A 25,439-nucleotide genomic window follows, 5' to 3' on the forward strand; every position below is an offset into this window, starting at 1 on the left:
AAAAAAAAAAAAAAAAAAAAAAATCGCAACTCCATAACGTGTGCCAACTGACTCTTTACTCGTCTACCATCTCATCCTAAATCGCGAATAATTAGTTCCGCATCGCCGTATCCGCAGTGCCAGGGTCAATGGTACTGTGTCTAATTAGTAGGCCCGAAAATTCGCCATTATTCGGTTCATGGAATGAGTCTATAGCGCTCGGAGCCACGAATATTAATTGTTCATGGACGCATCCTGGAAACTTTTATGGAGCTAAGACGTTGATATCGAACAGGTCCTCGTTCACACTATAATCGCGGTCAATGGAGCAAAGAACGCGCTCAAGGAGGCACCACCTATTAAAGCCATGCCTGGGCAGCGATACAGTGGATCCCCGCCATGGTCTTGTCAGATCCGATCCTGAAGCTGCTTGCGTATATAACGCAAGTTCCTGCATATATAAGGGGTCTCTTTACAATTTAAAAATGAGCCGCACGCTGGACGAGATCGTGTAGAGGTCCCTCGCGTAATGTCGGCACAGCCGCTGCCTGCCGTCTATGCCTCGTCGGTAAAAGAATTTAGACAGGGCGCGATGAGGAACAGGAGTGTCGATGGTGCTTGTAGTACACTATAACCCCCCCCAAAATAAAAAGCATGCAACTTTTTTTTCTTCTCTCATTTATCTATAAAAACGACATGGTTATCACACGATTCTGCACCAGCCGCTCTGTCAACTGTTCGTTCAACTCCGTATCCAAAGTGAATGTCCGCGACGTGTTGCGCAAACATTTCCATGTCTCCAGCATCCAGTCCACCTCTTCCATCCCCATCTTCTGTCCAGGTGTGAACAGAAAACACTTCATTCGTTTCAATGACCCCAGGATATCCAGTCCGGCACTCAGACGATGATCCATCTTGCGCAGTGCATACCGAGGCAGCGGCTGGGCCACATACCGGGTCACGTCCAGTGTCTCCAAAAGCTTAAGCGCCGCCAGTTGACGATACACAGCACGTTGCCGTGCGTAGAACTCTGGGGTTTCGGGATCTGCAGCTCCGTCCATGTCGATGAACAGCCGCAGCGACCTGATCCGATGGCATCCCCAGGCCGGGGTCACCGCAATATCTTTAGCAACTTTGTGCGTGGAACCATCCTTCAGGGGATTGTCACCACCACCGCCATCACTGCCAGTGCTGTAACCCTCGAACAGGTCGCCCACAAACACCTTCCCCGTAGAAAAGTCCTCGAGTCCTTCCATATCCACCAACATTTGTCGGATCATCGGGCTCGACACATCCGAGCATGCATATAGATCCACCTTCCTGACTGTCCGGTAAAAAGACGACATCACCAACGCGTCAAACGACAACGGTCCAAAACCCGTCTTCTTCAACATTAACTCCTCCATCGCCCTCGGCAGCGCCTGGAATAGCTCCACCAGCCGCACATCAAGAAACTCCTCGCCTAAAAAATCCATTCTCCGCAGCTGTGGCCAGGTTCCCTGGTGTACCTGCGCATTAAACATCTCGACCGCGAACTTGACCGGCCGTCCCGTATTTCGGTATCTCCTCCAAAAGATCGATCTCAGGTCTGGACACAGTTTCATCAACGCAATCTGGCCCGACGGTTCCATCCCACGCACGCCATTCAACCGAAGGTTCTGTATCCGGGTCAACCTTGCATTCTCCATCGGGTCATTGCCTCCAAGGTCAGCGCACGCCCAGTTTACAGGCAAATCCACCTCCTCGAGCTGTAGCTCCACCAGCCCCGTCGCTGCTGCAGCAGCCTCCAACACCGCCAAGAAGCCCTCCTTGGTGAGTGCGACCTCTTTCAGCATGAGCGTCCTTAGTCGCTGACAGGTCCCAATCGCACGAAATACCGGTGGACGAAGTGGCATCCAACCCCGTATCAAGAGCTCAATATGTTGCAGTGAATTTGCATTATTCCCGATCAAGGACTCGAGTTGCGCGGTCTGCCAATTGTGATGTGGTGCTGAACTGAGGGTAACTTTGAGAGACTCCAAGTGCGTACAATCCTTGAGGCGATAGTATGTACTGGGTACCCTGCGACCCCTGTAAACGATGGATCGGATAAGTCGGGAACGTGCCTGAAGCTGGTCGATAGGTGGACGTTGGTCGGTGTCGTTAATAGAAATATGGTGCCAGAGGAGTGGACTGAAAGAATCGTACCAGTCTTGCGAGACCAGACTGCAACGAACAAGATCCCCTCTGTGAAGGAAGCGGCCGATGTTGCTTCTGATTTCATGCAGGTCGAGTGGATGGGTCATGTCGAAGATGTTGCTGAAAAATTGATGAGTGATGAGACCGGTGGGTGGAGTGTGAGCTTTGTATGTGTAACATGGTTGATGCATTAGACGCAATCCAGGTACCACCGCAGCACGTACCTGTACGTGCTCCTAAATCAGCTTCGCCAAGCGGGTCGATTTTTTTTTTTTTTTTTTTTGGGCACTGAAGACCCCATGGCAGGGGTATATGTTCTAAAACGCAAAGGCTCTACATTCTGAAAGACAATGCGAAGGCATGAGTAGTTGTTTCATGCTTTATAGCTATTAAAATGATACCGGTGCATATGCTATCCGGACTCTAAAATAGACCCATCCTCCCACCCATGGACTCCTCCTATGTCCGGTCTTCAAAAAAAAAAAAAAAAAACAAAGAACTCGCGTTTCTACTTGGTATTATACGCTTGACGCATCAACAATATATCTATCATAGCACAATGTAGAATAAGACAAGGAGTGAAATGTTAGAAATAACCCTATTTCCAGATGTCCGAGATCCTCTCCAATGGAGATTGAAAGGCTACATATAACTCCATTCAGGAAAAAAAAATGATGCCATCCTGCAACAATAACATTCGTCCACACGCAATCACTGATGAAGCACCCAGTCCCTTACCCCTTCTTCGTGATCACTCCTCTGCACGTAATAAAGGTCGAGTACTTGAGCACAAAGTTCGGTCTTAATTCCTTCGCAGCCCTTGGCAAATAGGGCTTCAACAATCCTGCAAACGTCTCCTGAGGCAAGATATTCGTCGAATCACCATGCGTCAACAGCTCAATGCCGTGTTCCTTCGCATAACTGATCAGATCCCTGGGCAACACACAGCAGTCCTGAAGATTGACCTGGTTCACCTCAGGTGCGACCGCTCCGTGGCTCAGAGCAGCGTTTTTCAAGATCTCGAGCTGTTGTTTCGAGAACTCGGTCACGCCCAAACGGCCGATCCGACCGCCCTGACGCAATTCCGAAAGTCGCTTCCAGACAGGCAAGACAATCGTTTGCACCTCCTGTGTGAACGCTTCGACCTCGGACTCATCCAATCCATTCTCATCAAAGGTCTGGTTTGGCAGCGCAAGAATGAAGTGGTCCAGCTTGATGTCAGGGATTCCAAGCAAGGCTTCCAATTCTGAAATGGCGGTGTCCAAATGCTTAACCGATAATGGTGCTCCTATTCCTGAAGATGTGGACGATGGAAGATAGAACATCTTGACTATAATGCCAAATCCAGGAGGACAGGTTCAACGCGGTTAGATCCCTGACATGGCGCCCAACACGGCGACGAGTTTATACAACAATTGATTCGGGTCAGAAACTGAACATGCCTGTGATTTCGTACGAGGAACGGTCGCCCTCCAGAGATTCAACGCTAGTCTCGTCCGTAATAGTGATAGTGTTATCTTTGATCTGCGCAGACTCCAGGGAGTAAAGCAATGTCTCCTGCAGGGCTGAAACCAACTAGGGGAGAAAGTACAAAGAGTAGCGTTAAATGGTATGGTCATGCATACATCACATATTCTATCCAAGATGTACACTGCTCAACGCCCGCACAGAGCATCCTTCCCTCTCCGCAGCATACAGACACATGCAGTATGCTGATCCGTCCGCTTTAATATATTATATATTTTTTTTTTCGTTCATGATCCATATTCAATTGATCATTACCTCCTGGTTCGACTTTTTGAGGTTGGTGGTCAACTGACCTGTGGTGCCGGTACGCATGGTGTTCCCGGTATAGAGCGTCAAGTGTGAGAAGTGATCGTTGGCGAACGATACGGATGTTCCTGCTACAGATGCAGACTTGCTGATACTTGATCCGTCCACGACCTTGACACGTGCTTGGCCGTTGCCGTTCGTAGTCGACTCGCGGAATTCGGAAGTGAGGGCGGTCATAGTTGATGAAAGTGTGAGGTCGGAATGAGAGAAAAAAAAGAGGGATGAATGTATGTGTGTGAGTGAGGGAGAGAAAGAGAAAGAGAGAGAAAGAGAGAGTTGGGAGTGTACACAACAGCGAAAAAGAAAAGAACGCTCGTTCGGTTTAAAGTTTCGGGATGGCAGAAAAGAAAAAAAAAAAAAGCAATCAAATCAGATCAGATTGAGAGGCGGGTGGAATGAGTGGAATGGGGAACGAGAAAAGCGAAAGCGTTTTATCAGTTAAACAGCAGCAAACAGAAGAACGTAGCGTGGGAGAGGTATCGAGCTTAGTAATTCCAGGTAATTATTAATACGCCGACTAGAGCTCACAGAAGAAAAAACGAGGCAGGGGGTTGCATAGCAAGGGGAGACAGACCCGCATGTCAAAGGAAAAGTAATAAGGTGGAGATTGTCCTTCCCATTTATATCTCGTCGCTGGTATTCCCACCGGCAATGCAACAGATCCTCCGCTGTTGCCTGAAATGCACTTTGGTATGCGTTGCTGTCTGGAGTAAGGCATTAGGTCCGTGTAGACATGGGATTATCTATAGTAAATGATGCTCCAAGGTCTGCACATTCAGCTGGCTTTTTCTTTCTATTTTTATTTTTTTCTCTGTTTGGGGTTGAGGTCCATTAAGATGATGATGGTAAATAGCGATCCTCTAATCCGAAGCGCGGATATTCCTGAGCACATCGTTCTCGTTCTCGTCCTCGTCATCTGAAATCACCAATTCACGCTCGAACAGAGCAATGTCCACGTCCACGTCACCCTCCTCCATGAATGTAGCATCCGACTTGGCCAAGCTGTGGTCGCGCTCGAACAACTGACGTCCTGTAGGCTTCAGCGCCTTCGGGTCCTCCTTCTTCAGGCCCTTCTCGATCCGCTCCTTCTCTGCCATCTCTGCATCAAACGCCGTCTTCCACTTCATGAACACCTCCACTGTGACTTTCGTGCCTGCTCTTTTCCTTTCTTCCTCCTCCATTTCCCGCTGTAGTTGTTCGTGCTCCTCCTTCTCTCGCCTGGCCATGTTGACCTGGATAATTTCCGTGAGCGCGTCCTTGGCAGTTGAAGCCATCGAGAACACCATGCCCATACCTATTGCCTCCTCAGCCTATATGATAATAAAAACGCGGTGAATACCCATTAGAGTCGGAAGATCAGGACGAACAATTGCTTCCTGTACACCGATTCATTAAAAAGGCACATCCAGGATCCTCCTCCTTTCCTTCTATTGGCGACGAGTGTAGCGACTTACAGATTCAGTGACCTTCTTCATGATGGTGTCGAAATCCTCCTGCTCCAGCTCTCCTTCCTCAAAATCCAGTGAAAACTCGGGCAACGAGTCGGGGTATGTTTCTGTGTATTTGACATGCAGCTTGAGCGTGTCTACGCGGTTCAATTGCACACAAATGAATATCGACGTTAGGTTCCTGCGATCTAATAGGATGTAAACATGGAGATCCTTGTTTCTCCCATGTATTGGTCCACAAATAGCTGTCGCTTACATGTATCATCGCCGTCCTGCTCGTCCGGCACAATCAGAATCGTAAACTCGCCAGGATCGCTGGAGATCTCCTCATATTCATCGGGGTAGATGGACTGGAGCGCTTCCAACTCATTCGCTTGCTCTTCCTTGTAATCTATTTTCCGTTACGTGACAACATGTCGGTAAATAACTGTTGTTCTTTGTGTACTCGCTTCCAGCGCTGTCCATGCGGCCTTCCTGTTGTGTTCTTGAAGACGCCGTACCTGTCATTGTGGTCAAGGTCCTGTGTCTATTCAAAGAAGAAGGGGCAAACCAAAAACACCCTTCTCCATCAGATCCAGTGAACAAGCCACCCTTAGGAAAACTCGTCCTGAAAACTTGCAGTTGAGGTCCAAAGACTCCAGAAGACCCCCCCACATCATAAATGATAGGTATGTAGTGAGTAAAGTTTTTATTTTAGATGCAAGTTGGATAAAGAGGCAAACGCGTTCTACGTTCAAAAGGTCTCTGTTTAAGCGGTCTTGTCATAGGCAGAATCGTGCACCTTCTGGGCACGACCCGAGGGATCGGCAGGGCATCCCCAGTCGCCTCTTGGGATCCATCTGACAACGGACTCTGTGCACGCCTCCTCAGGGAACCACTGCTCAAACAGCTCGCGGTAACGATACGCCTCCTTGGTCTGGGGTGTATCCTTGGGCCAGCGCTCAGAAGCCTTGGCAAAGGCCTCGTCAGAGACCTTGGCCGAGGCAGTGTCCTTCAACGAATCAATCCAGCTGTAACCAACTCCGTCCGAGAACTGCTCCTTCTGGCGCCAAAGAATTGAATCGGGCAAGTAGGGCTGGGCGTTGGGGTCATCTGAGGTATCGAAGGCCTTGCGGAGAATGTACTTCTCCATCTTACCCTCACTCTTGATTGACATCTTGGCTTGGGGATCGACGTTCATGGCGACCTCCAAGAAAGCCTTGTCCAGGAAGGGCACACGAGCCTCAACACCCCATGCCATCGTCGACTTGTTGGCACGCAGGCAGTCGGCATAGTGCAGGTTCTTCACACGGGTCACGGTCTCGGTGTGGAGCTCGGCAGCGCTGGGGGCAGCGTGGAAGTAGAGGTAACCACCAAAGATCTCGTCGGCTCCTTCTCCAGACAAAACCATCTTAACGCCCATAGCCTTGATCCTCCTGCTCAGGAGATACATGGGTGTAGATGCACGGATGGTGGTAACATCGTACGTCTCCAAGTGATAGATGACATCGGCAACAGCATCTAAACCCTCCTGAACGGTAAATGTGTACTCGTGGTGGACGGTCTTCAAGTAATCGGCAGCAACGCGAGCAGCGGCCAAATCGGGGGATCCCTCCAAACCGATCGAGAAGGAGTGAAGTCTTGGCCATGACGCAGCAGCGCTCTCATCAACATCATCTCCATCTTGGTTCAAATGTGTCTTTCCGTCAAGCATCTTCTGAGTCTCTCTTGCTGCGATCGAGGCAATCAAACTGGAGTCGAGACCTCCGGAAAGCAAGACACCGTAGGGGACCTCAGACATCAATCTCTTGCGGACGGCCTTCTCCAATGACTCGCGAATCAGCTGGTAATCCACAGGTGAGTCGGGGATCTTCTCACCATCCCACCAAGTGGGCTCGAAATACCGTGTCGTCTCGCCGGTTTCAGAGTCGAAAATGTGACCAGGAGGGAAAGCAATAATGCGGTCGCACTCCTCGTTCAAGGACTTGAGTTCAGAGGCAAAATAGAAGGCTCCGGGATATTTGCTGTTCCATCCCTGATACAAAGTGGTGATACCGATGGGGTCACGAGCAGCCAAGATCCTGTTCTTCTTTGTGTCGAGGAGGACCCAAGAAAACATGCCGTCGAGGTGTTTTACGACATCAGCGCCAATTTGCTTATACTGGAGAATATTTTGATATATAAAGAAAAAAAAAAGCGAGCGAGCGAGCGAGCAAGCGTACAGCATTAATATCTTGTCACCAAAAGATGGTTTCTTTGGATTACTATCGTCGATAGCAGGACCTGCAAAGAGACTTACGAGATGGAGAATGACTTCGCAGTCAGACTGGGTCTTGAAGTGTGTGTCAGCGGGGCACATCTTGCGGAGGGCCTTGTGGTTGTAGATCTCTCCGTTGACAGAGAGAATCAAGGACTCGTCGTCGTTGGTCAAGGGCTGGGCACCAGAGTCTGTTTGGTATCACGGAACGGAACAAAGAGATCGGTTAGATTTAGCTTCCCGCTGTTCTTGTCATACCGAATAGTCGAAATATAGAATCCATTATGGTTTGTAGAGAAAACGGAACGAGTCATCGAATGCCAAGTTTGCTGCTCTCGTCCTTGGATGTGGTCGATGAAATTCTCCGATAACAGAGTTTTTAACGGCCCTGTTCCTTTTTTTTTTTTTTTTTTCATACGACCAAAAAATGAAATAAAATCTCGAGTGACTCACCAACACCAACGATGGCCAGACGCTCGTGGCAAAGAATGTGGTTACCGGCAACAACGCATCCACCCCAGTCGGGACCACGATGTCTAAGCCTAGCAGACCAAGCAGAAAAGCAAACCAAACGAGTCAGTAAACAGGGTCAGCTTAGACGCCACCGATATGAATTTCGGCTTTCTCTGTTTGCCCCTTTCACAGATCAGATCGAGAATTGATTTATTCCTCGGCTGCTGTACACCATGGCTTCCTTTATAGACGCCACCAAATAGAACAAGCATGACTTGATTATCCAATCGCGACTTACTTCTTGGAGAGGATGAGGGCGCGCTGACGGAAGTTGTCAGCACCGCCAGGCAGGTTAAAGGCACCAAAAATACCGCACATGGCTGATTAGAAGATCAAATACGAAAAGAGAGGGGTGAAGAGTATGGGCGGGGGGGTATTCAAGGCGTTTTAAGGAAGGAGACGAAGCGAATGAGTCCGACCGGGTGGAGGGGAAGGAGAAGGAGAGGGTAGTAAAAGAAAGAGGCTGAATGGAAAAGTGGAAGATAGAAAAAGAAAGGGAGTCAGAGGGAAGACCCTTTTTAAAGAAATCGCCTTCCATGTGCCTCATCCCGATAAGCGGTGCAGCATTACCGATAATTCGATGACTACCGCCTTTTCCTTATTTTATGATTTTGCTTCGGTGTCTGACTGATCAGGGAGATCAAAAACCTTGTTCGGCCAATCGCCGTTTTGGACCAAGGACACTCGGAAAAGGTCCTCGTCGCTCCAGCACTCACTGGGGACCACCACTACCCGCAAACCAACAATCCGCAAATAGACTGACTACCCACATCCACACAACACCCATGTATTTTTTTTTCTCAGAGGGTTGCCATTGTCCATTCAACCCCCTTGCTTGTAAGGTGCCAGGAAGGAGGGGAAAGAGGATCCAAATCTGTGATGACTCGCAGTGTTTGTGAGACGAAGGAGTAATCAATTGATCATAACCCTCTTGTAACCTGAATTTTGCCCCGCCTCTCACCTGTCTGCATCTTCTCAGCCCGCCTACAGTAAGATCGAGTCATCGCGAAACCGAGGAGTACAGAAAAAGCAATTAAAAAAAAAAAACGCCTCAGCCTAGCGACACGCCGTATTTTTTTTTGTGTTCCGTTCCGTGAAGGAACAGAACATCGGCGTCGTCTTATCTACCAACACCTGTCTGATGGTGAGCCAATAACATGTGCACGACCGAGTCCAGTTGGTTAAGTACCCACGGGTCGGGTCCGGGGGGGGGGGGGGGGGGGGCATTGTCGCCATTTGCAACGTCTCTTCGTCATTGCCTGCATTCACAACGTATCTCCGATCGTCAACATTCTTCTTTTCGACTTTCGACAGAAAGCACAGCGGAGCAACTAAAATCAACAGCCATGTTCCATACAAGCGTATTTAATAAATATAGTGCGCGTCTAAAAAATGAAGCACAAATCTGCACCTCAATTTCCATTCATGCTTCCTGCCCCTCATCTTTACCACTTCTCACTCCACACGCCTCCTTCAATATCATCCGTCCAGTTCTCCTTCATGTTCTCTAGGAACGCATCCTTCTCCACATACTTTTGCACGACCCATTCGCTCAGCTTCTCCTCATCCGTGGGCAAGTCCTCGATCTGGTAACGCCTCACATGCACATGAAACTTGTACTCGGGGCTCAATTGACCTGTGTGGACACGCACCAGATCTGGCGGCACTCCAAAGCCCAGAGTCCTATGGTAGTAGGCGAATGTAAAGTCTACAAGGTAAAGCAAAATACATGGAGGTTAATCGTAGTCTAGCTGGATTTACTAAACAAAGTAAGAGAAAAAACAAAAAAAAAAAGGCGCCAAAACGGCTGCAAGAGGTGACCGTTCTTCACTCGGGAATTAAAAAAACAAAAAAAAAAGGAAATCATAGAAAATCCCTAGGATGGATCGCCACCTGGCTGAATCCCTCCAGACGCGATTTGTTTGAACATACCATAAACGCACTTGACATGGGTTCCACGGAACTTGTTGACACATGCAATGAATCCCTTTGTCCTAGGCATCATGACATTCGACAGCAACGGAAGACCGCGTCCCATCATGAACTTTTGAGAAGCAGCCAGTTTACTAGGTGTCAGACGAGAGCCCTCCAAGAAGCTGGCGATCCAGACGGGTGCCTGAATGTCCAGTATCTGTGCGAACATCTTGTTGATCTTAATTTGATCCTGCTGCCAGTTGCGGTTGATAAACAACATGCCCATGATCCACATGCCCCATCCATAGAATGGGATCTATTGCAAGATGACAGGAAGACAAATAGAATCAGAGACCGCTGTGTCGTGCTAACTTAAAAACGAGACTAACAAGGCAAGGCAATGCATGGTAAGATGTCCTGCTTCGCACTTACATATTTCAACGAGTCCTTCGCAAAGTACTACCAGTGACAGTCAGGAAAGAAATATAGCGTTAGTGGCAGTGGCATGCAGATGTATGGTTATGATGGACTTCTTGCAGCGTTTTTCTGTACCTTCATGTAGTTGACCATGCCCCTCCTTGCTGCGACTGAATGGAACATGTAAAAGTCGACAAAGGACCGGTGATTACCAAAGACCAATGCGCTCTCGTGGTGCGGGATCTTGTCACCCGAAAAGGTGATAACAGCTTTATGTTTTTTCTAAGTGTCCGTGTACCGGTTCAGATTAGGAAGAATAAAAACCATAAAATAAACATCTAGGGGGAAATCCTCGATCACTTTCAGGGTCACACTGCCCCAACAACAAAAACACTGCGTGGAGAGCAGCGCACCCTTCACTATCATCCGCTGGTACCCGTCTCTCCTGCGCAGATTCTGCATAAATTCTGCATAGATGTAGAGACGATGCGGCAGGATAATGAGGTATTGCTTCCCGCTCTTGCGCTGCTATACGAATTGATTTTGCTTTTGTTGCTCCATGTGCACTATCCCGATGATAATGGGTGTCCCAATTGATCCAACATACCTCCATGATCATCTATTGACGTATGAGAAGACAGAACAATGGATGTGAGTATCAGTTGACGAGAATAGACCATGCGTTATAACTTGAAACAATAAAAGTAGCATACCTGCATGACCTTCCACATGGAACCGGCTACACGGGCGTTCACCTCAAAGAAGAGGCGTCTCGAAAACGGTCTCAAAAACAGCGAAAACGCCTGGACGACATTGAGCAACGAACAGAAGCTAGAAGAGAGAGAGAGAGAGAGAGAGAGAGAGAGAGATTTTGATGACGCAAGAGGTTGTAGAAAACGACATGCTTTAGTGTCCTGCAGTATGCATAGGTGAGCGCACAGCTTGATCAGTTCCCCTCATGGACTCGGTCAGCATGGCGACTCTGTCCGAGAGGAATCTGCAAACGTGCCGAATGAGCGAACGGACAGTCGGAGGTACGTATGCCGTACCTGAAGAGGGCGGTTCCATAGGCGAAGGCCTTTGCTGGTCGAGTGACAACTTCGAGCATGTCTGGCCTGGTGTTGTGTGTATGTGTGCGACTGTAGGTGAAGAAAGGCGGCCTTGTCCGTGGAGGATTGTGGGGAAGGGAAGCCAGAATGTGAGCCGGGCGGGAGAAAGGTAGAACAAAAAAGTTTACATTACCCTTAACAACACACAACCCTGGACAATTTTTGATTGGTTGCCTTGTGCTTGGGCTAAGCAGCGAAGGGGAAACATAGGCTTTATCCTTTTGTAGCTGGATCCAGATCCGCTCCCCGTCGTGCCCATAACCTGCGCCGTTGTCTATCATCCAGGGCCAAAGCCCGTATCAAGCTTTTTTTATGCTTGTGGAAGCTGTCTTTTTTATACGAAGTCGAGTCCGGGTTCTATAGAAAAATGTTGTCCAAGTCATCCCATGCCTGTTGAGCTGTGCGGATCAAATTGACGAATTACCTAGTCTATTTCTCGTCTTTGGTCCGTTGGATGAACTGATTAGGAGCAGTGCGGATGTAACGAAAATTCACAAGTCGCTCAGAACATGTAGGGCCAAGGGTATGTGGCGTTCGGCGAGGCATTCGATAGCGTTGAAATAGCCCGTAGGCTTATTCGCCATGTAAAAAAGTAGACTGCAGGACAGCCTCAGCTTAACAGAAATGAAAATACGACAGATGGTTATTATTATAAATATCACACCATTACCTTCATGATCCTCAAGCCTTTTGTATCTCTCGCTTGCTACCCATGATATTAACATATATCCTGTAAAGGCCGTAGTGCTTGTCGGCGTCAAATCTGGCTTCAATGAAATCATGAAGCTCATATAATGCGCCCTTAGGACCGGAATTGAGAGCTTTTGGAATCGTTCCAAGTAACCGAGTGCCTCATATGGCAGCGACGCTTGTGTCGGGATGGGGTGAACCAAGATATCCTTCTACTCTTGTTTCGTGAACAGTGATGATGAAGACGTTGTTGCTCTCGACGATGAACCCGTGGATGAAGCTAAAACAGGGAAGGAAAGTGTGGCATAATCAGTAACCCTGTGTTGGCTGCTAAAAAAAAAAAAAAAAAAAAAACGGCGTGGCATGGTACTTACTACTGGTGATTGCACTTTAGCCTTCTTGGTAAAAAAGCATCTTCCACCTTTCGGTTTGAAGTCCGTATACGCTGCGGAATAGGAATTAGCGATTTATGTGTTTGCTTGGAGGCTTTCAAGTCGGCTTACTCTTAGAAACAGCTGAGATAGGATATAGCATGAAGACAAATCGTTGACAGTCGGCTACTGCTGGCTACCTTGCCCTAGTCCTCGCTCTCTTCCACAGCGTCTGCCATTTTAGAAATGAAGTCGCTTTTCTGTCAGTCCTTAGGCCCTAATGGCGATGACGACGTGATACAAGGATCGGCCCGATCATTAGCAAATGTAACATCAGGATCTGGGCATTAGCATCAACAATAGATGCTTTTACTTACCCTTGGGCCTTGTTGATGGTACTGTGGTGATAGAGTGTTCATAAAGTAGGAACAATAGCCTACCGTGCCTGGCTATATTATATCGTGGGTGCATGTACTCTACCAAAGTCAATTACTGAGATGTTCTGTCTTTACTTCCCGGCTGAAGAAGTTATAACGCCCCGTGGCAAAGGCTCGTGGGATCAGTGCAGTGTTTATATTACCTTGTTTGGAGTATGTGAGCGGTGAGTCGGTGTGCATGAGTGTGCTGTGCGCGTGGACGCGAAAAAAAAAGGTTTAAGGTTTTGGCGCGTTCACAGATGCGCTTTTCAACAATGAACGAACTGTGGGAAGCCATGCTTTGATTTCGTTGCACCTTGATTTCCTTTATCATTCTTGCCGCTCCATTGATTCCTACGCAGAACTGTCGGTGCTCTTCGCGCTTGAACGCGCACTCTTCCGGTTAAAAATCTCGAATATTGGAGGCAAGATACATCTGGAGGGCATCGAGTTGCGACCGTTTCCCAGCAACTATTCAAAATGATCAGCGCGAGTTGCAAATGCCTCCCTATGCACGGCCATGACACTCTACGAACCAAATGGCTTTCCGAAGGATATCGGGGCTTTCGAAACATCCATACATCGACTTCCGGCGCACCCGCCAGAGTCATTGTGATCTATTTTCATGCTCGAGTAATGAGACAAGTCTGATGCTACCGAATCTTAAAGGCGACTACAGGCTCGGATTCTCAAGATCAGCGTATTGTTTTGGCTAGACCACGCTCGTGGACAGAAAAGGGGATGCGGGAAACTAAGGCCACGAATCGAGAACTGCTTTCTATGCCAATGTGCGTTGTGCGAATACAATGGAGAGCGAATTTTTATTTATATCGTTCGTCCATGGCTATATGCAACATAGGCGCGCATAGTAACCTCCAGCCTGGAAGATACGCTCACACAAATCTCTCGAGTGTGTTGTGCTTCCTAGGAATACATGTACGTCTTGAACAATGGCTGGGTGTTACGGTATGAGCTCTTCTAGGAAGCAAAAATAAGAATGCACGGAAGAGCAGAGGACTGTTGCACACGGGTGATGCAAGTGGGCGGTTTGGCATGCAAGCAAGGCCGGGGGAGGGCGAAGCTCCGTCATTTTTATTTTGTTTGTTGTCTATTGCCGCTGAGAGCGATAAGAAATGAATCCCTTTTTGTGAACAACAGGTCTTACTCAGGAATAGTTCCAGCTGTTTGAATGGCAAACCAGCTGGGCGCATCATCTTTTCTCCTTTATCTCCCTCACACTCCCTCACACTCCCTCTGCACTTTGCTGGTCCTGGCTCGGCTTTGTCTCCTCCATCTCCATCTCCATCTCCATCCCCGTCCACATATCGCAGAACACACATACCCGCGCGCTGGATTTCCTCCTCTCCACCTCCGTCCTTACCGCAAATTCTGAGTTTTACTCCCCATCTTCCCGCCTCCCCACTCACTCGGACACACACAGATCGGCGACACCGACAGCAACAACAACAACAACAACAACAGCAACAAGGAAGGTATTGATCGCAAGATAGATCGGAAGAGCGAAGTAGCGATGGATCCCTCACTGCAGCAGGATTCCTCGACCCAGCCGGTCCACCTTGCCGACCTGACCTCGACTGGATCTGGCTATCAACAGCAGCAACAACAACAATTTCAACATCCTCCTAAACAGGTTTCAAATACCCTTGGTAGTGGCAACAAGCTCCAGCCTGATGATTTAAACGAAAAGTTTCTTGACTTGAATGACGACAGACATTCGGTCCACGGACAGCAGCAGCTACAGCCACAGCAACTCGCACCACAACAGCAGCAGTATGAAGACCATTTATCTCCAAAGCTCGAGAAGGACTCTGTCGATCACGAAAAGAGTGCCGCAGAGCCGCCTTCTGCCGCCCAGACTCCAGCCAGGAACTTCAAACTCGCCAGCCTGGTCGATCGTGTCCGTCTTGCTCAGCAGCAGGGACAGGAGCACCAGCAGCCTGCATCACCAACAGAAACTGGTTATCATCTCAATAATCGACCTCACCTATCCCCATCTCATCCCTCTGATCCGACTCAGCACCCCTCCGAGAAAGGTACGCATTCGTTTCTGCTTGAAAAATAAAGAAGACGGATTCACAATGATAAAAAAAAAAAAAGGCAGAGATTGATATAGAAAGAGGGATACGAGGGGGAACGTTCATGGATGAACCAACGTCTCGAATGCTGCATAATCTCATATATTTCATTCTTGCCTAACATTTTTTTCCTTTTGTTTGTCTGTTTGTTAAATTCAATGTAATTTATCATTTGCATCAGCCGCTGTAGATCGACTTCGCCAGTCCAGGCCAGAGGGCTCTACCCCGACAAGGCCCTCCTCCAGCATCCGTAATGGGGTCGGTGATCTTGAGCACGGTCAGCCACATGACCATCATACTCATCATCGTAATGATGTTACTGGAGACGCACCGCATCCTCATCTGTTCCCAAAGATCTTTAACAAGGAGAATGTTCGCAACGCACTATTCCTGAATAGCGCTACTACTGCGTTCGCAAAGTCAAACCGTTCCAAGAGCTTGGGAAATGTGGATATCCCGGTGGCATCCTTGGCGGTGACAGGGTTGGCTGTTCCTGCGCTCTGGCTACGAAGAGATGACAAGGGTCGCCGTTCAGTAGGTTAATTCATGCGCTATTTTTATCACTGTTCATTCAGTGCATTTGAAGTGGGCTGTACAAAATTAGATTCTGCCAAATATGCACATATGGCGGTTCCTAGCCGCCTGAACAAGCGACTCGCGCTAACGGCTACATCGATTGCATCGCACTATAGCCTCCTGTGATCTTCCAGATGCTGAAGGTGGGTACAAGCGTTTGTGCATCCAATTGAGTATCCTAAGATTCTGACATTCAGAGGATATTGACCAAGAAACCGCTTCGCTATTGTATATAGCTTGCTGTTGCCGATTCCGAAATCAACCTCAACTTCAGCAAGCAAATCCTCTTCCGCGTGGAACTGCAATACGGCGATGTCAAATGGGTCATTCGCAGGACGATGTACGATTTTTACAAGTTGCATCTCAGCCTTGCAACAAAGCGGTTCGACAACCTGCCAAAGTTTCCTGGTCATGTAGGGTTTCGTGTCTTTGATCGCGTTCAGGCTATGGCGGCGCATGGCCCTCGTAAAAATGCCAACTCACCGTTTTTTCTTCATCCTCCAGCTCTCAGACGCCTTCGCGATGGTGAAAGCAAGTTTTGGCATGAAGACTGAGGAAAGGACAAATTACCTTCGACGGACAAACCTCGCCCGTCGCCAGGCTTTCCAGAACTACCTCCTCCAGGTGCTGCAACAACTCTGCTGGACGATTGCATACGACTTGTACGAGTTCCTGGAGATTTCAGCCATGTCAATTACCAAGGATATGGGTTGGAAAGGCAAGGAGGCGTATGTGGATACCAAAATTACTGACAGCACCAACGCCATTTGTGGCTGCAACGGATACTCACCATGGAGAAAGAACTGGGCCCTGCTCCGAGATTCTTATCTGGCGTTCTGCTCTAATATCGGATCGAACGAACCCACGGAGGTGTTCATCTTTGACCAAACGTTCTTCGTCCAGCACAAAGAGCAACATATGGGGCTGAATATGCATCATATTGAGGTCGGAAATCGCCACCGCAGGATCGAGATCAAAGGAGACCACAATCGTGAGATGCGCGAATGGATGGACCATTTTAATATGATGAAGCAGTCCAGCCCATGGGTAACCTCGCATCGATTTGGCAGCTTTGCGCCGCAACGAGAGGATGTCAAGGTCCGGTACTATGTGGACGGCAAGAACTATTTCCATGCGATCTCGGATGCCATCCTTGCCGCCAAGAATGAGATCTACATCTGCGACTGGTGGCTATCTCCGGAACTGGTAGTGTCCAATAGCATGTCAGTGTGTCTTTGGAGTGGATTTCGATGAGCGGTGTATTGATACGGTTTACTGCTCACCTCTGACCTCTGAGGGCCTTTTAGTACCTTCGACGTCCTCCAGAGAAGAATGAAGAATTCAGACTGGACCGACTCTTAAAGAGAAAAGCCATGGAGGGAGTCATGATATATATTGTCGTCTACAAGGAGATCTCACTCGCCTTGACCCTCGACTCTGCTCATACCAAGATCTGGCTGCAGAATCTCCACCCCAATATTCAGGGTAAGCATGGTACCGCCTGTTGACATACTACCAATTTTCATTCTGAGAACCAATTTAACTTGGGCTTCTGTGGCTTTGACATCTAGTCCAGCGTCATCCAGATCACCTTGGTGTTAAGACGACCCAATTCTGGGCCCACCACGAGGTATGTATCCATTTCGCGGGTTGACTGAATACAACGAGATTTTTCTACAGCATGTTGATCAACGTTGTATGTTGTCGTGAGTAGAAAATCTGTGTGATTGATTGTCGACTTGCATTCATCGGAGGTCTGGACATGTGCTTTGGACGATATGATAGCAGGACACATCAATTGTCGGATTATCATCCTTCAGGCAAAGGAACCATTTGGCCTGGTCAGGACTACTCCAACCCACGCATTAAGGACTTTGTCAATGGTAGGTTATCACTGCCTATTCTGCTGGAAGCTCCCCCAAGCCTCCGAATAGCACTCTCTGATTATATTTCGATATTCTTTGATCCATCTCATCTAGTCAAGGATTACAACAGCGATCTAATCGAGAAGAAGCTGCTGGCACGTATGCCCTGGCACGATGTCTCACTTGGAGTGGTGGGTCAACCCGCACGCGACATTGCACGTCATTTTGTCCAGCGCTGGAACCTTGTAAAACGTGAAAAGGGCATGAAAAAGACACACATGAAATTCCTGACGCCCAAGGGAGAGTTTGTGAGTACTCGCAATGAATCCGGCTGGACTGGTACGCAGAAGGTCCAGATTCTGCGAAGCAGCACTATTTGGTCTCAGGGTGTGGATTTGGAGCAATCTATCCAAGCTGCGTACTTGGCCTGTATCCAGAGCGCGGAGCATTTCATTTACATCGAGAACCAATTCTTTGGTAAGCAAATGACACTATTGCATGGCGACAGTAAACGTCTCAGGGCATTGTAGCAAAACTGACAATTTTTTTTTAACAATTTATTCTGTTAACAGTTACACTGGCTACGGAAAACGGCAATCCGGATATCAAGAACAAGATTGGTATCGCCCTTGTGGAACGTATTTTGAAAGCGCATAGCGAGGGCAAGAAATTCCGTGTGATTGTGATCATGCCCCTGATGCCCGCCTTTGAAGCCGATATCATGTCGAGCGAGGCAGGCACGCTACGAAAGGTTATGCATTTTCAATACGTGTCCATTTGTCGTGGCGGAAACTCTGTCTTGGAGCGCCTGATCGCCAGTGGCGTAGATCCGGATCAGTACATCGGCTTCTTTGGTCTTCGCAGTTTCGACCGTATCAAGCACGGAAAATTCGATGCCATCGTAGAAGCGGTCAAAGAGGCTGAGCAGCAACAGAGGGATAAACAAAGAGGTCAAGCGGATTCTGGACAGCAAGGAAGAGCTCAGGGCCAGGGTGACTCTAATCAAGATACCAAATCGCTCCCCAGCAGGGGTAATAACAAGTCCCTGGCATCCAAATACTTGCTGGAGCCCATTCCAAAGGGCGAGGCGGCGGCGAGAATTAAGGCCGTTGCCGATGATCGCAAGGGGTTGGATATGCTCAAGACCTGGGATGAGAGTATCACCAAGAGGGCCATGAACCAGGCGATCATGGAGCATGGGTATGTTCCAGCGGCGACCGATAATTCGTTGGCTGATGAGCGACTGAACACTGAGATCCAGCGCGATACCAGGCAAGCTGAAAAAACTGAGGCAGCCAACCAACCTTACAGAAAATCCGGGCGAACTAGCCCTGAGTTAAAGGATGGATTTGGAACGAGGATGCGCGATAAGCTAGAGAGGAAGAAGGGCGATAAGGATAGAGGAGATGTGGAGCCGCGACATCACAGAATGGCCAGGAAGTCGCGCCTCCAGCGTCTCCGTCACCCACTGCACCATGACTCAGACGAAGATAGTGATGACTCTGTTCAGGAGGAGGACATTGCGGAGACTCGTGGATATGAGACGGATATTTCGCCAGAGGTCCGCTCGACCAGGGACTCGGAGTCGATAGTCGAGCCAATTCCTGGAGCGTCGGCCGCTGCTGCTAATCAGGAAGGAATGGCGCGTCCTCAAGGGCCGACTGGCCCAGATTCAGAAGAGGTAGCGGATCCTATGGAGCACCCAACGGCGGACATACCTGCTCCGGTTCATGTCGAGGAGCCGACTGTAGACAACGAAGTCGATGATTTCGTGACAGAGCAACTGTATATTCACAGCAAACTGATGATCATCGACGATCGCATTATTATCTGTGGATCAGCCAATATCAATGATCGCTCCCAGGTCGGATTTCGCGATTCAGAGATTGCTATCATCATTGAAGATACTGAAATGGTTCCCTCGCGCATGAACGGTGAGCCATACCAAGCTGGAAAGCTAGCACATACCCTCCGTGCGGACTTGTTCAAGGAGCACCTCGGATTGCTGCCACATGTGGAGCACGATGTGGTGACCGAGGCTAGTGTTCTGCCTGTCGATCTGGATTCACCCTCCAAGGACCCAGAACAGACCCGCCAGGAATTGATCCGCAAGGCGAATGAAGAACAACAAGCACAGCAGGAGCAACGGTCACAGCTTCACCCGACGCAGGCTATTGACAGCGAGATCGTGTCCCTGGAAGAGAACACTATCCACCGTGAGCATGGATATGGACATGGTCACGGACTGGATCATGGACATGGCCCTGAAGGAGGCCAAGATCAAGGCCAGCGCCGTCACCATCGGTTTAACGACCGCCGCGGTCGCGTGCAGGTCTACATGCCGAACGAGGAAGAGACTCAAGCTACTGACCAGTGGCGCTCACCCCATTCCACAGGACAAGCCAAGAAGCGGGCCGCGGATGATCCCGAGGCCGCGCACCAGATTGTGACGGATCCACTCCACGATGACTTTTACGAGGGTTGGTGGAAGCGTGTGGCGAAGACGAATACGGAGATCTTTAGGGAGGTGTTCAGATGTGTGCCGGACAATACTGTCGAGACCTGGGACGACTATCGTGACTTTGTGCCGAACCCGAAGAAAGTGTTGATTGGACATGTGGCGATGGAGGGAGCAACGGTTGAGGACGTGACGGAGCGGTTGCAGAAGGTGACGGGACACTTGGTCGAGTTCCCGATCAATTTCTTGAACAAGGAGAATCTTATGGGAGGAGCCGTTGAGGGTGTTGTGGTGCCTATGGAGATCTTTACATAGGGGACCGACAATGATGGAAGGCGGGCGTTCTATCTGGAGAAGGACTCTATGGTTTTTCATTATGTATGTCTATATACTTTTTTTTTTTTTTTTTTTTTTTTTGAATAAATAAGAAAATGAAAACACTTGATATGAGATGTAGACTGTCAGGGTGCTATTGAGAAAACGAAGCGGCTTTGCGCCCGTTTCTGCTTTTCTTTTTAATGCCAAACATATATACGAATAAAATGATTACGACTTCTTATGAGAATAATGTTCAACGACATGAAGATAAAGCCTCGACAGGTCCAACGTCCAGCGGTACCAATGCGAACTAGGGTTTGACATGAGTGAAGTTGGTCGAACTCCCGTTCTTTCGTCTAGCTCTGTCGACTCGTTGCCTCCTGTGCATAGCCTGCGGATGCATTCCTGCTGTGAGATGTCACTGGCTGAGCTGCTGCTGCTCCTGGGGGTTGCTGTTGCTGCTGTTGCTGCTGCTGAGCATATGCTTGTTGGTACTGCATGTACTGCTGGAACTGGTCGTGTGAAACTGCCTGGTAGAACTGGGGGTCGATGGCCTGTTTCAGAAACCAAAATATATCGTTCGGAAGATAGCAAAAAAGATGGTATTTGGGAAAATATATTAGCGTAATGTAAGGTTTTCAGTTATAAAAGGACTTGGTGGTGGGTGGTGGGTGGTGGTGGTGGTGGTGCGTTGCAATACGGGGCTTACGTGTGAATAGCCGGGAATGGCTCCTGGTGCTGGTGGGTAGTACTGTGCATACTGTTGCTGCTGCTCGTCGTATGCCTCCGGCTATTTCAAGGCGCAAGAGGTTATAGGGAGACAGACAGATAGATAGACGGGTTAATATCCAAAGCGGACAAAAAAAAAAAAAAAATGCGTCCATCGCTCCATAAACCAGTTGCTCAGTATCTTCCTGGTATTTAATTACCTCCGCTGTGGCCTCATCCCCTCGCGCAGAGGAGGCCCGCTTGCTGGGCTTGGTGGGCTCTTCTCTGGGGACGATATCAATCAAAAAATCAAACTGATCGGATTTCGAGGCTGCTGTGGCGACATCGCTCCGCTGCAGTGTCCGCCGCTTGTTGTCTTCGGCCTGCAGCCATGCCCGCCGTGTGATTTCGCAGATGAAGATCTCGCAGCTAATTGTTGAGACACGACACGACAGAGTGAGTGAGTGAGGAAAGGACGGAAAGCGGGGGTTTCGGAGTTACAGTCTATGAATATGTTGTACGTGTGTTTTTTGTTTTTTTTTTGGGCTTTGAGCCGTCCTGTGTAATTGCTTCTTACGCTTTGGAGAAGAGGATAGGTGCCTCTGCAGAGATCATCTAGTAAAGAAAAAATATATGAGACAACACCCGAGAGTTACATTAACATTAAGACGTTCGTCTCTCGATAGGATAAGAACAGGCAAGTAAGACGATACCTTGACGTCAGGATCGGATTTCATGACCTTCTTGATACGTGCCAGCGGCAGAGGATGGTTCTTGAAGTCAGAATCATAGTGCTCAGCAGCCAGGATTTGCTCCTCCCAAAAATCCTGTGCAAACTGCTGCTGCTGCTGTTGTTGTTGCTGCTGCTGTGTCATAGCTGGTTGGGTATTGGACTGGCTGTTGTCTGCGGGCTGTTGGTGGATCCTTGTTGATGATGAAGGATGGGGGATGTCAAGAGGGAATGCTGAGGGCGGATGTTTGCAGCGGAAAGAGGACGAGGAGTGGCTGGGAGGATGGCGGATGAGCTGGTTCCTGAAATCTGATGGGCGAAAGCAGAGAGAGGGAGAGAGGGAGAGAGGAGGAGAGAGCCAGCCAGTCAGGTGCTGGGGAAGAAACACACACTCACACACTCACACAAAGGCTGAGAGTCCTGGACTGCGTGGGGAGCAATTGGCCAATCAAAATAAGGGCTGGAGTCTCATCTTTATTACCGGCCGCAAATGGAAAGGAAATAGGGTTTTGGCCACCAACCCTGAGTCTTTTCCTCTTTGATCGCTGGATTCCTCAATGCTGTGCTCCCCCCAGCTGCCCCCCTAGAAAGGACTTGGGTATCAAACGATTTGCGGCAAAAAACCCTTTCGGATTTGATAGGCTTTAATCCTGACTGAGACCTCCTACCCGTTTAGGCAGAGAAGACACATCTTCCCTATGACGACGTAATGACCGACGCGAAACTTTACTCATGACGAATAAAGACCTTTGCACCCATCAGTCTAGTCCCCTTTGCGAATGATGATGATAATACATGATGCAATTCCCAGTAGTACGCGCTATAAAACGGACCCCTTCTACCTACATTTCCTCATCAAACACGCAAACAAAATCTCCATCTCACACTTCAACAAAACCCAAAGAAAAAAAAAACTCAACAAACATGTCCACCTCAAGAATCGCCAACTCTGTCAAGTCCGCCCTCGGTGGCGCCAAGAAGACCGTCGGCTCTGCTCTCGGTAACGAGTCCATGCAGGCCTCCGGCAAGATCCAGCAGGCCGAGGCCCAAGGTGCCAATCTCGCCGCGCGCGCAGAACAGCAGGCCAAAGGTGTCGCCCACAACGTTAAGGGTGCAGCCCAACGCACCGTTGGTGCCGCTACAGGAAACAAATCCATGGAAGCAGAGGGACACGTTAATTCCGCACGGGGGGATGCTGAGCGCAAGATCTAAACACAAAATCACGACACACTCAACTTGTTACCCTTGCCCACCACTTTGTACATATATTCTGCACATACGCAGTGAAATAAAACTGTGAACAATATAGAAACGATTTTATTACGTTCATGTGTGGATGCATGTTCCTCTGAGGAAGAAAGGGTATATAGGAATATGGTTGTTACGCCTGGCTAGGGCACGATGGTGATCACGACTCAAATGGCCGGCAGGACATTGTTCAAATGACCAACTGTATCGTACCCTGTACCAAATTCATCCGTGCATCTCCACTGGCCATCGACAATGAACTTGAATTGCTGAAGGAACGAATGAAAATTGGAGGGAAGTATAGAACCATAGTCAGTAACAGGCGCACGGGGGACAGGGTGACACTAGAAGAAAGGAATGTGGAGAAATTGGATTCCACTTTTTTTTTTTTTTTTTTTACGGTGCTTACAATATTTTGGGAGCGGTCTAGGCTCACGATACTCTCGAAATGGTCCGGGCTGTGGAGAGATTTCTTCATAACGATGGTTTCTATGTGGAGCAAAAAAAAAAAAAAAAAAAAAAAGGGTAAGGCGAAGCGGGGAACAACAATGTGGTTGGTTAGTTGACACTGGTACGACTGGTCTTCCAGGTAGGTTGCAACGTTACGGTTATTTCCTTTCCATAAAATAAAAAAAAGGAGGGGAGCTGCTCGAGTACAGAACAGAATACACCAAAGAGAAGCAAAAGGTGGGTGACACGTCCATTGATGATAGATGCTTCTCCTTGGGCGGGTCAAACGCGCTTCAAGCGGTCGAGTTCAGTGCCTTCTTTTCGTGCAATCTCTACAGTCAGCGCTGTGATCTTTTCAGCCTTGCCCTCACCCCCTGGCGCAATATGAACCACACAATGCGATAAAAGGCTTGCAAAAAAGGATGAAAAAGGAGAAGAGAAGGTAACATTGGACATAACCTGAAGACAGGAGGGCTGTATCCCATCGGACCAGCTAAGCAACGAAACAAGGAGATAAACAATCGGAGATCACTATTCCATACTTTCCCATTTGTCAAAGGTGCCAGTGACCTTGACGAAGTTACCGCCTTGCTTCCATTTGAACTAGACGAAAGAGCAAGACGAAGAAAACAGAGCGAGGGTGATATCAGTAATGGTTAGCGCCAACAATCCCTGGTCCTGTATAAGCGGAACAAACGTTGAAGATGGGACCAACCATGTGGGCGACATATTGCGGCGCAGACTTGACCTCTAACGCATTCACGTTCGTCTCCATTTCCATTTCTTGTTTTTTCTCTTGTTCTTCTTTTAAGACGTCCACGGAAATTGGCGTCAAGGGTGCACCAATTTCTGCGACTTGTCCGCTCCTGCTTTCGATGTCCAATTGCGTAGGCGAAGCAAACAGGGCCTTTTCTCTTTTAGAAAGACCAACATCGGCACCTAATCCTCGCTCTTTAATCGAGAATGGGGAGATGGGAGAGCTTCCGTTTGAGGATCGTAAGCTACTGGTGAGTGCAGGCATCGAGAATATCGAAACAGGGGAGAGCATGGCCATTGGCGCAATTCTTCTTTTTGCAGGCCAAGCAGAGGCAGGGGGCTCGATCGGATGTGCTGGAGATGACTGGTCGGGGACAGCAGAGACTTCAATTTTGCGTCTGCTCGAGTACCGAGAGACTGAGAGGGCATCATTGATGGTGAGCTTCTCTTGCTCGCCGGAAGGAGTCTGCGAGCTCCAGAGAAGATGGATAAGACGGACGGATTGGCAACCGAGCATTATTTTCACTGTGTGTTTTTTTTAAGTGTATGAGCGGGCTTGTGGGTGAACAAGAAAACGTAGGTGGAGGAAGATCGAGGAGAGGCGAGTAGGTCAAAGGAGAAGAAGGAATAAAAGTGAGGATGATCGCATTATGTAGATTATATACGGAAGAAAGAGGGAGTGCTATCGATTGTTTGTGTAAATGAAAATACACGAGTTGGGGGTGGTCGTGCATAGCGCGAAGCTCTAGTGAAAGGAGGGATAATTGCCCGTCTAAGGCTAGCGGTGTTTTATGAACAAGAAAGGACGCGTAAGAAATAATGCGAGCGTGCTTGTGGACGCGTTCAAAATGTACGCGTGCGGTGGGGCAGTTTGTAGATTAGACTATGCAATCTATGCAATCTATACAATCTATGCAATTTCGCTGGCGCTGTGGATGGGATCCTATTGGTTGCCGCAGTGCGTTGCGCGCCCTAATGGGATTGGATTCTGCAGAGCATGCGAGAACCACCAGCTGCTCTCATGCTCCTCCTCCCTTCTCTTTCTCTCGGGTGAGAAGGGGAGATATGGAGAAGTGGAGAAGGCAATGGCTAGTCACCGGAAGCACAGCCAGATCAGAATGACCTTCCTC

General features: G+C 48.7%; 9 protein-coding genes across 9 annotated transcripts; 2 read left to right on the forward strand and 7 right to left on the reverse strand.

Moving 5' to 3' along the window:
* Nucleotides 1-293: 293 nt before the first annotated feature.
* Nucleotides 294-2,300, reverse strand: BC939DRAFT_441543 (uncharacterized protein). The gene has a single exon (XM_051554253.1). The coding sequence runs from the start codon at nucleotides 2,262-2,264 to the stop codon at nucleotides 663-665; it is 1,602 nt and encodes a 533-aa protein (XP_051415394.1). The 5' UTR covers nucleotides 2,265-2,300; the 3' UTR covers nucleotides 294-662.
* A 327-nt stretch (nucleotides 2,301-2,627) lies between these two features.
* On the reverse strand, nucleotides 2,628-4,330 carry BC939DRAFT_441545 (uncharacterized protein). Its single transcript, XM_051554254.1, has 4 exons — nucleotides 3,940-4,330; nucleotides 3,600-3,732; nucleotides 2,896-3,487; nucleotides 2,628-2,703 (listed from the first exon to the last, which is right to left on the reverse strand). Exons 1-4 carry the CDS (start codon nucleotides 4,165-4,167, stop codon nucleotides 2,676-2,678), a joined length of 981 nt encoding a protein of 326 aa, XP_051415395.1. The 5' UTR covers nucleotides 4,168-4,330; the 3' UTR covers nucleotides 2,628-2,675.
* A 438-nt stretch (nucleotides 4,331-4,768) lies between these two features.
* BC939DRAFT_441547 (ubiquitin-conjugating enzyme/RWD-like protein) lies at nucleotides 4,769-5,967 on the reverse strand. The gene is made up of 4 exons (XM_051554255.1): nucleotides 5,939-5,967; nucleotides 5,695-5,829; nucleotides 5,445-5,575; nucleotides 4,769-5,300 (listed from the first exon to the last, which is right to left on the reverse strand). Exons 1-4 carry the CDS (start codon nucleotides 5,943-5,945, stop codon nucleotides 4,851-4,853), a joined length of 723 nt encoding a protein of 240 aa, XP_051415396.1. The 5' UTR covers nucleotides 5,946-5,967; the 3' UTR covers nucleotides 4,769-4,850.
* A 219-nt stretch (nucleotides 5,968-6,186) lies between these two features.
* On the reverse strand, nucleotides 6,187-8,505 carry BC939DRAFT_500171 (asparagine synthase; the record flags this gene model as incomplete). The annotated part of the gene is made up of 4 exons (XM_051560013.1): nucleotides 6,187-7,578; nucleotides 7,717-7,865; nucleotides 8,128-8,216; nucleotides 8,426-8,505. 4 exons carry the CDS (start codon nucleotides 8,503-8,505, stop codon nucleotides 6,187-6,189), a joined length of 1,710 nt encoding a protein of 569 aa, XP_051415397.1.
* A 1,127-nt stretch (nucleotides 8,506-9,632) lies between these two features.
* Nucleotides 9,633-10,560, reverse strand: BC939DRAFT_393681 (uncharacterized protein; the record flags this gene model as incomplete). Its single annotated transcript, XM_051552101.1, has 3 exons — nucleotides 9,633-9,895; nucleotides 10,120-10,417; nucleotides 10,534-10,560. Coding segments are annotated over 3 exons (588 nt in total), but the record flags the coding sequence as incomplete, so codon positions are not given.
* A 3,774-nt stretch (nucleotides 10,561-14,334) lies between these two features.
* Nucleotides 14,335-20,491, forward strand: BC939DRAFT_526190 (uncharacterized protein). The gene is made up of 10 exons (XM_051561353.1): nucleotides 14,335-15,158; nucleotides 15,382-15,734; nucleotides 15,893-15,919; nucleotides 16,013-16,189; nucleotides 16,281-16,982; nucleotides 17,084-17,261; nucleotides 17,348-17,406; nucleotides 17,491-17,659; nucleotides 17,756-18,118; nucleotides 18,214-20,491. The coding sequence occupies exons 1-10, from the start codon at nucleotides 14,636-14,638 to the stop codon at nucleotides 20,412-20,414; spliced, it is 4,752 nt and encodes a 1,583-aa protein (XP_051415399.1). The 5' UTR covers nucleotides 14,335-14,635; the 3' UTR covers nucleotides 20,415-20,491.
* Nucleotides 20,492-20,561: 70 nt separating this feature from the next.
* Nucleotides 20,562-22,225, reverse strand: BC939DRAFT_441555 (histone-fold-containing protein). Its single transcript, XM_051554256.1, has 5 exons — nucleotides 21,839-22,225; nucleotides 21,703-21,740; nucleotides 21,347-21,554; nucleotides 21,127-21,207; nucleotides 20,562-20,971 (listed from the first exon to the last, which is right to left on the reverse strand). Exons 1-5 carry the CDS (start codon nucleotides 21,998-22,000, stop codon nucleotides 20,774-20,776), a joined length of 687 nt encoding a protein of 228 aa, XP_051415400.1. The 5' UTR covers nucleotides 22,001-22,225; the 3' UTR covers nucleotides 20,562-20,773.
* Nucleotides 22,226-22,673: 448 nt separating this feature from the next.
* BC939DRAFT_441556 (putative cruciform DNA binding protein) lies at nucleotides 22,674-23,169 on the forward strand. The gene has a single exon (XM_051554257.1). The coding sequence runs from the start codon at nucleotides 22,780-22,782 to the stop codon at nucleotides 23,065-23,067; it is 288 nt and encodes a 95-aa protein (XP_051415401.1). The 5' UTR covers nucleotides 22,674-22,779; the 3' UTR covers nucleotides 23,068-23,169.
* Nucleotides 23,154-25,036, reverse strand: BC939DRAFT_441557 (uncharacterized protein). The gene is made up of 4 exons (XM_051554258.1): nucleotides 24,269-25,036; nucleotides 24,096-24,156; nucleotides 23,513-23,593; nucleotides 23,154-23,372 (listed from the first exon to the last, which is right to left on the reverse strand). Exons 1-4 carry the CDS (start codon nucleotides 24,824-24,826, stop codon nucleotides 23,329-23,331), a joined length of 744 nt encoding a protein of 247 aa, XP_051415402.1. The 5' UTR covers nucleotides 24,827-25,036; the 3' UTR covers nucleotides 23,154-23,328.
* Nucleotides 25,037-25,439: the final 403 nt, after the last annotated feature.

Source organism: Gamsiella multidivaricata, assembly GCF_025024155.1.
Source record: "Gamsiella multidivaricata strain RSA 2152 chromosome Unknown BC939scaffold_11, whole genome shotgun sequence".
NCBI classification, from domain to species: Eukaryota; Fungi; Mortierellomycota; class Mortierellomycetes; order Mortierellales; family Mortierellaceae; genus Gamsiella; species Gamsiella multidivaricata.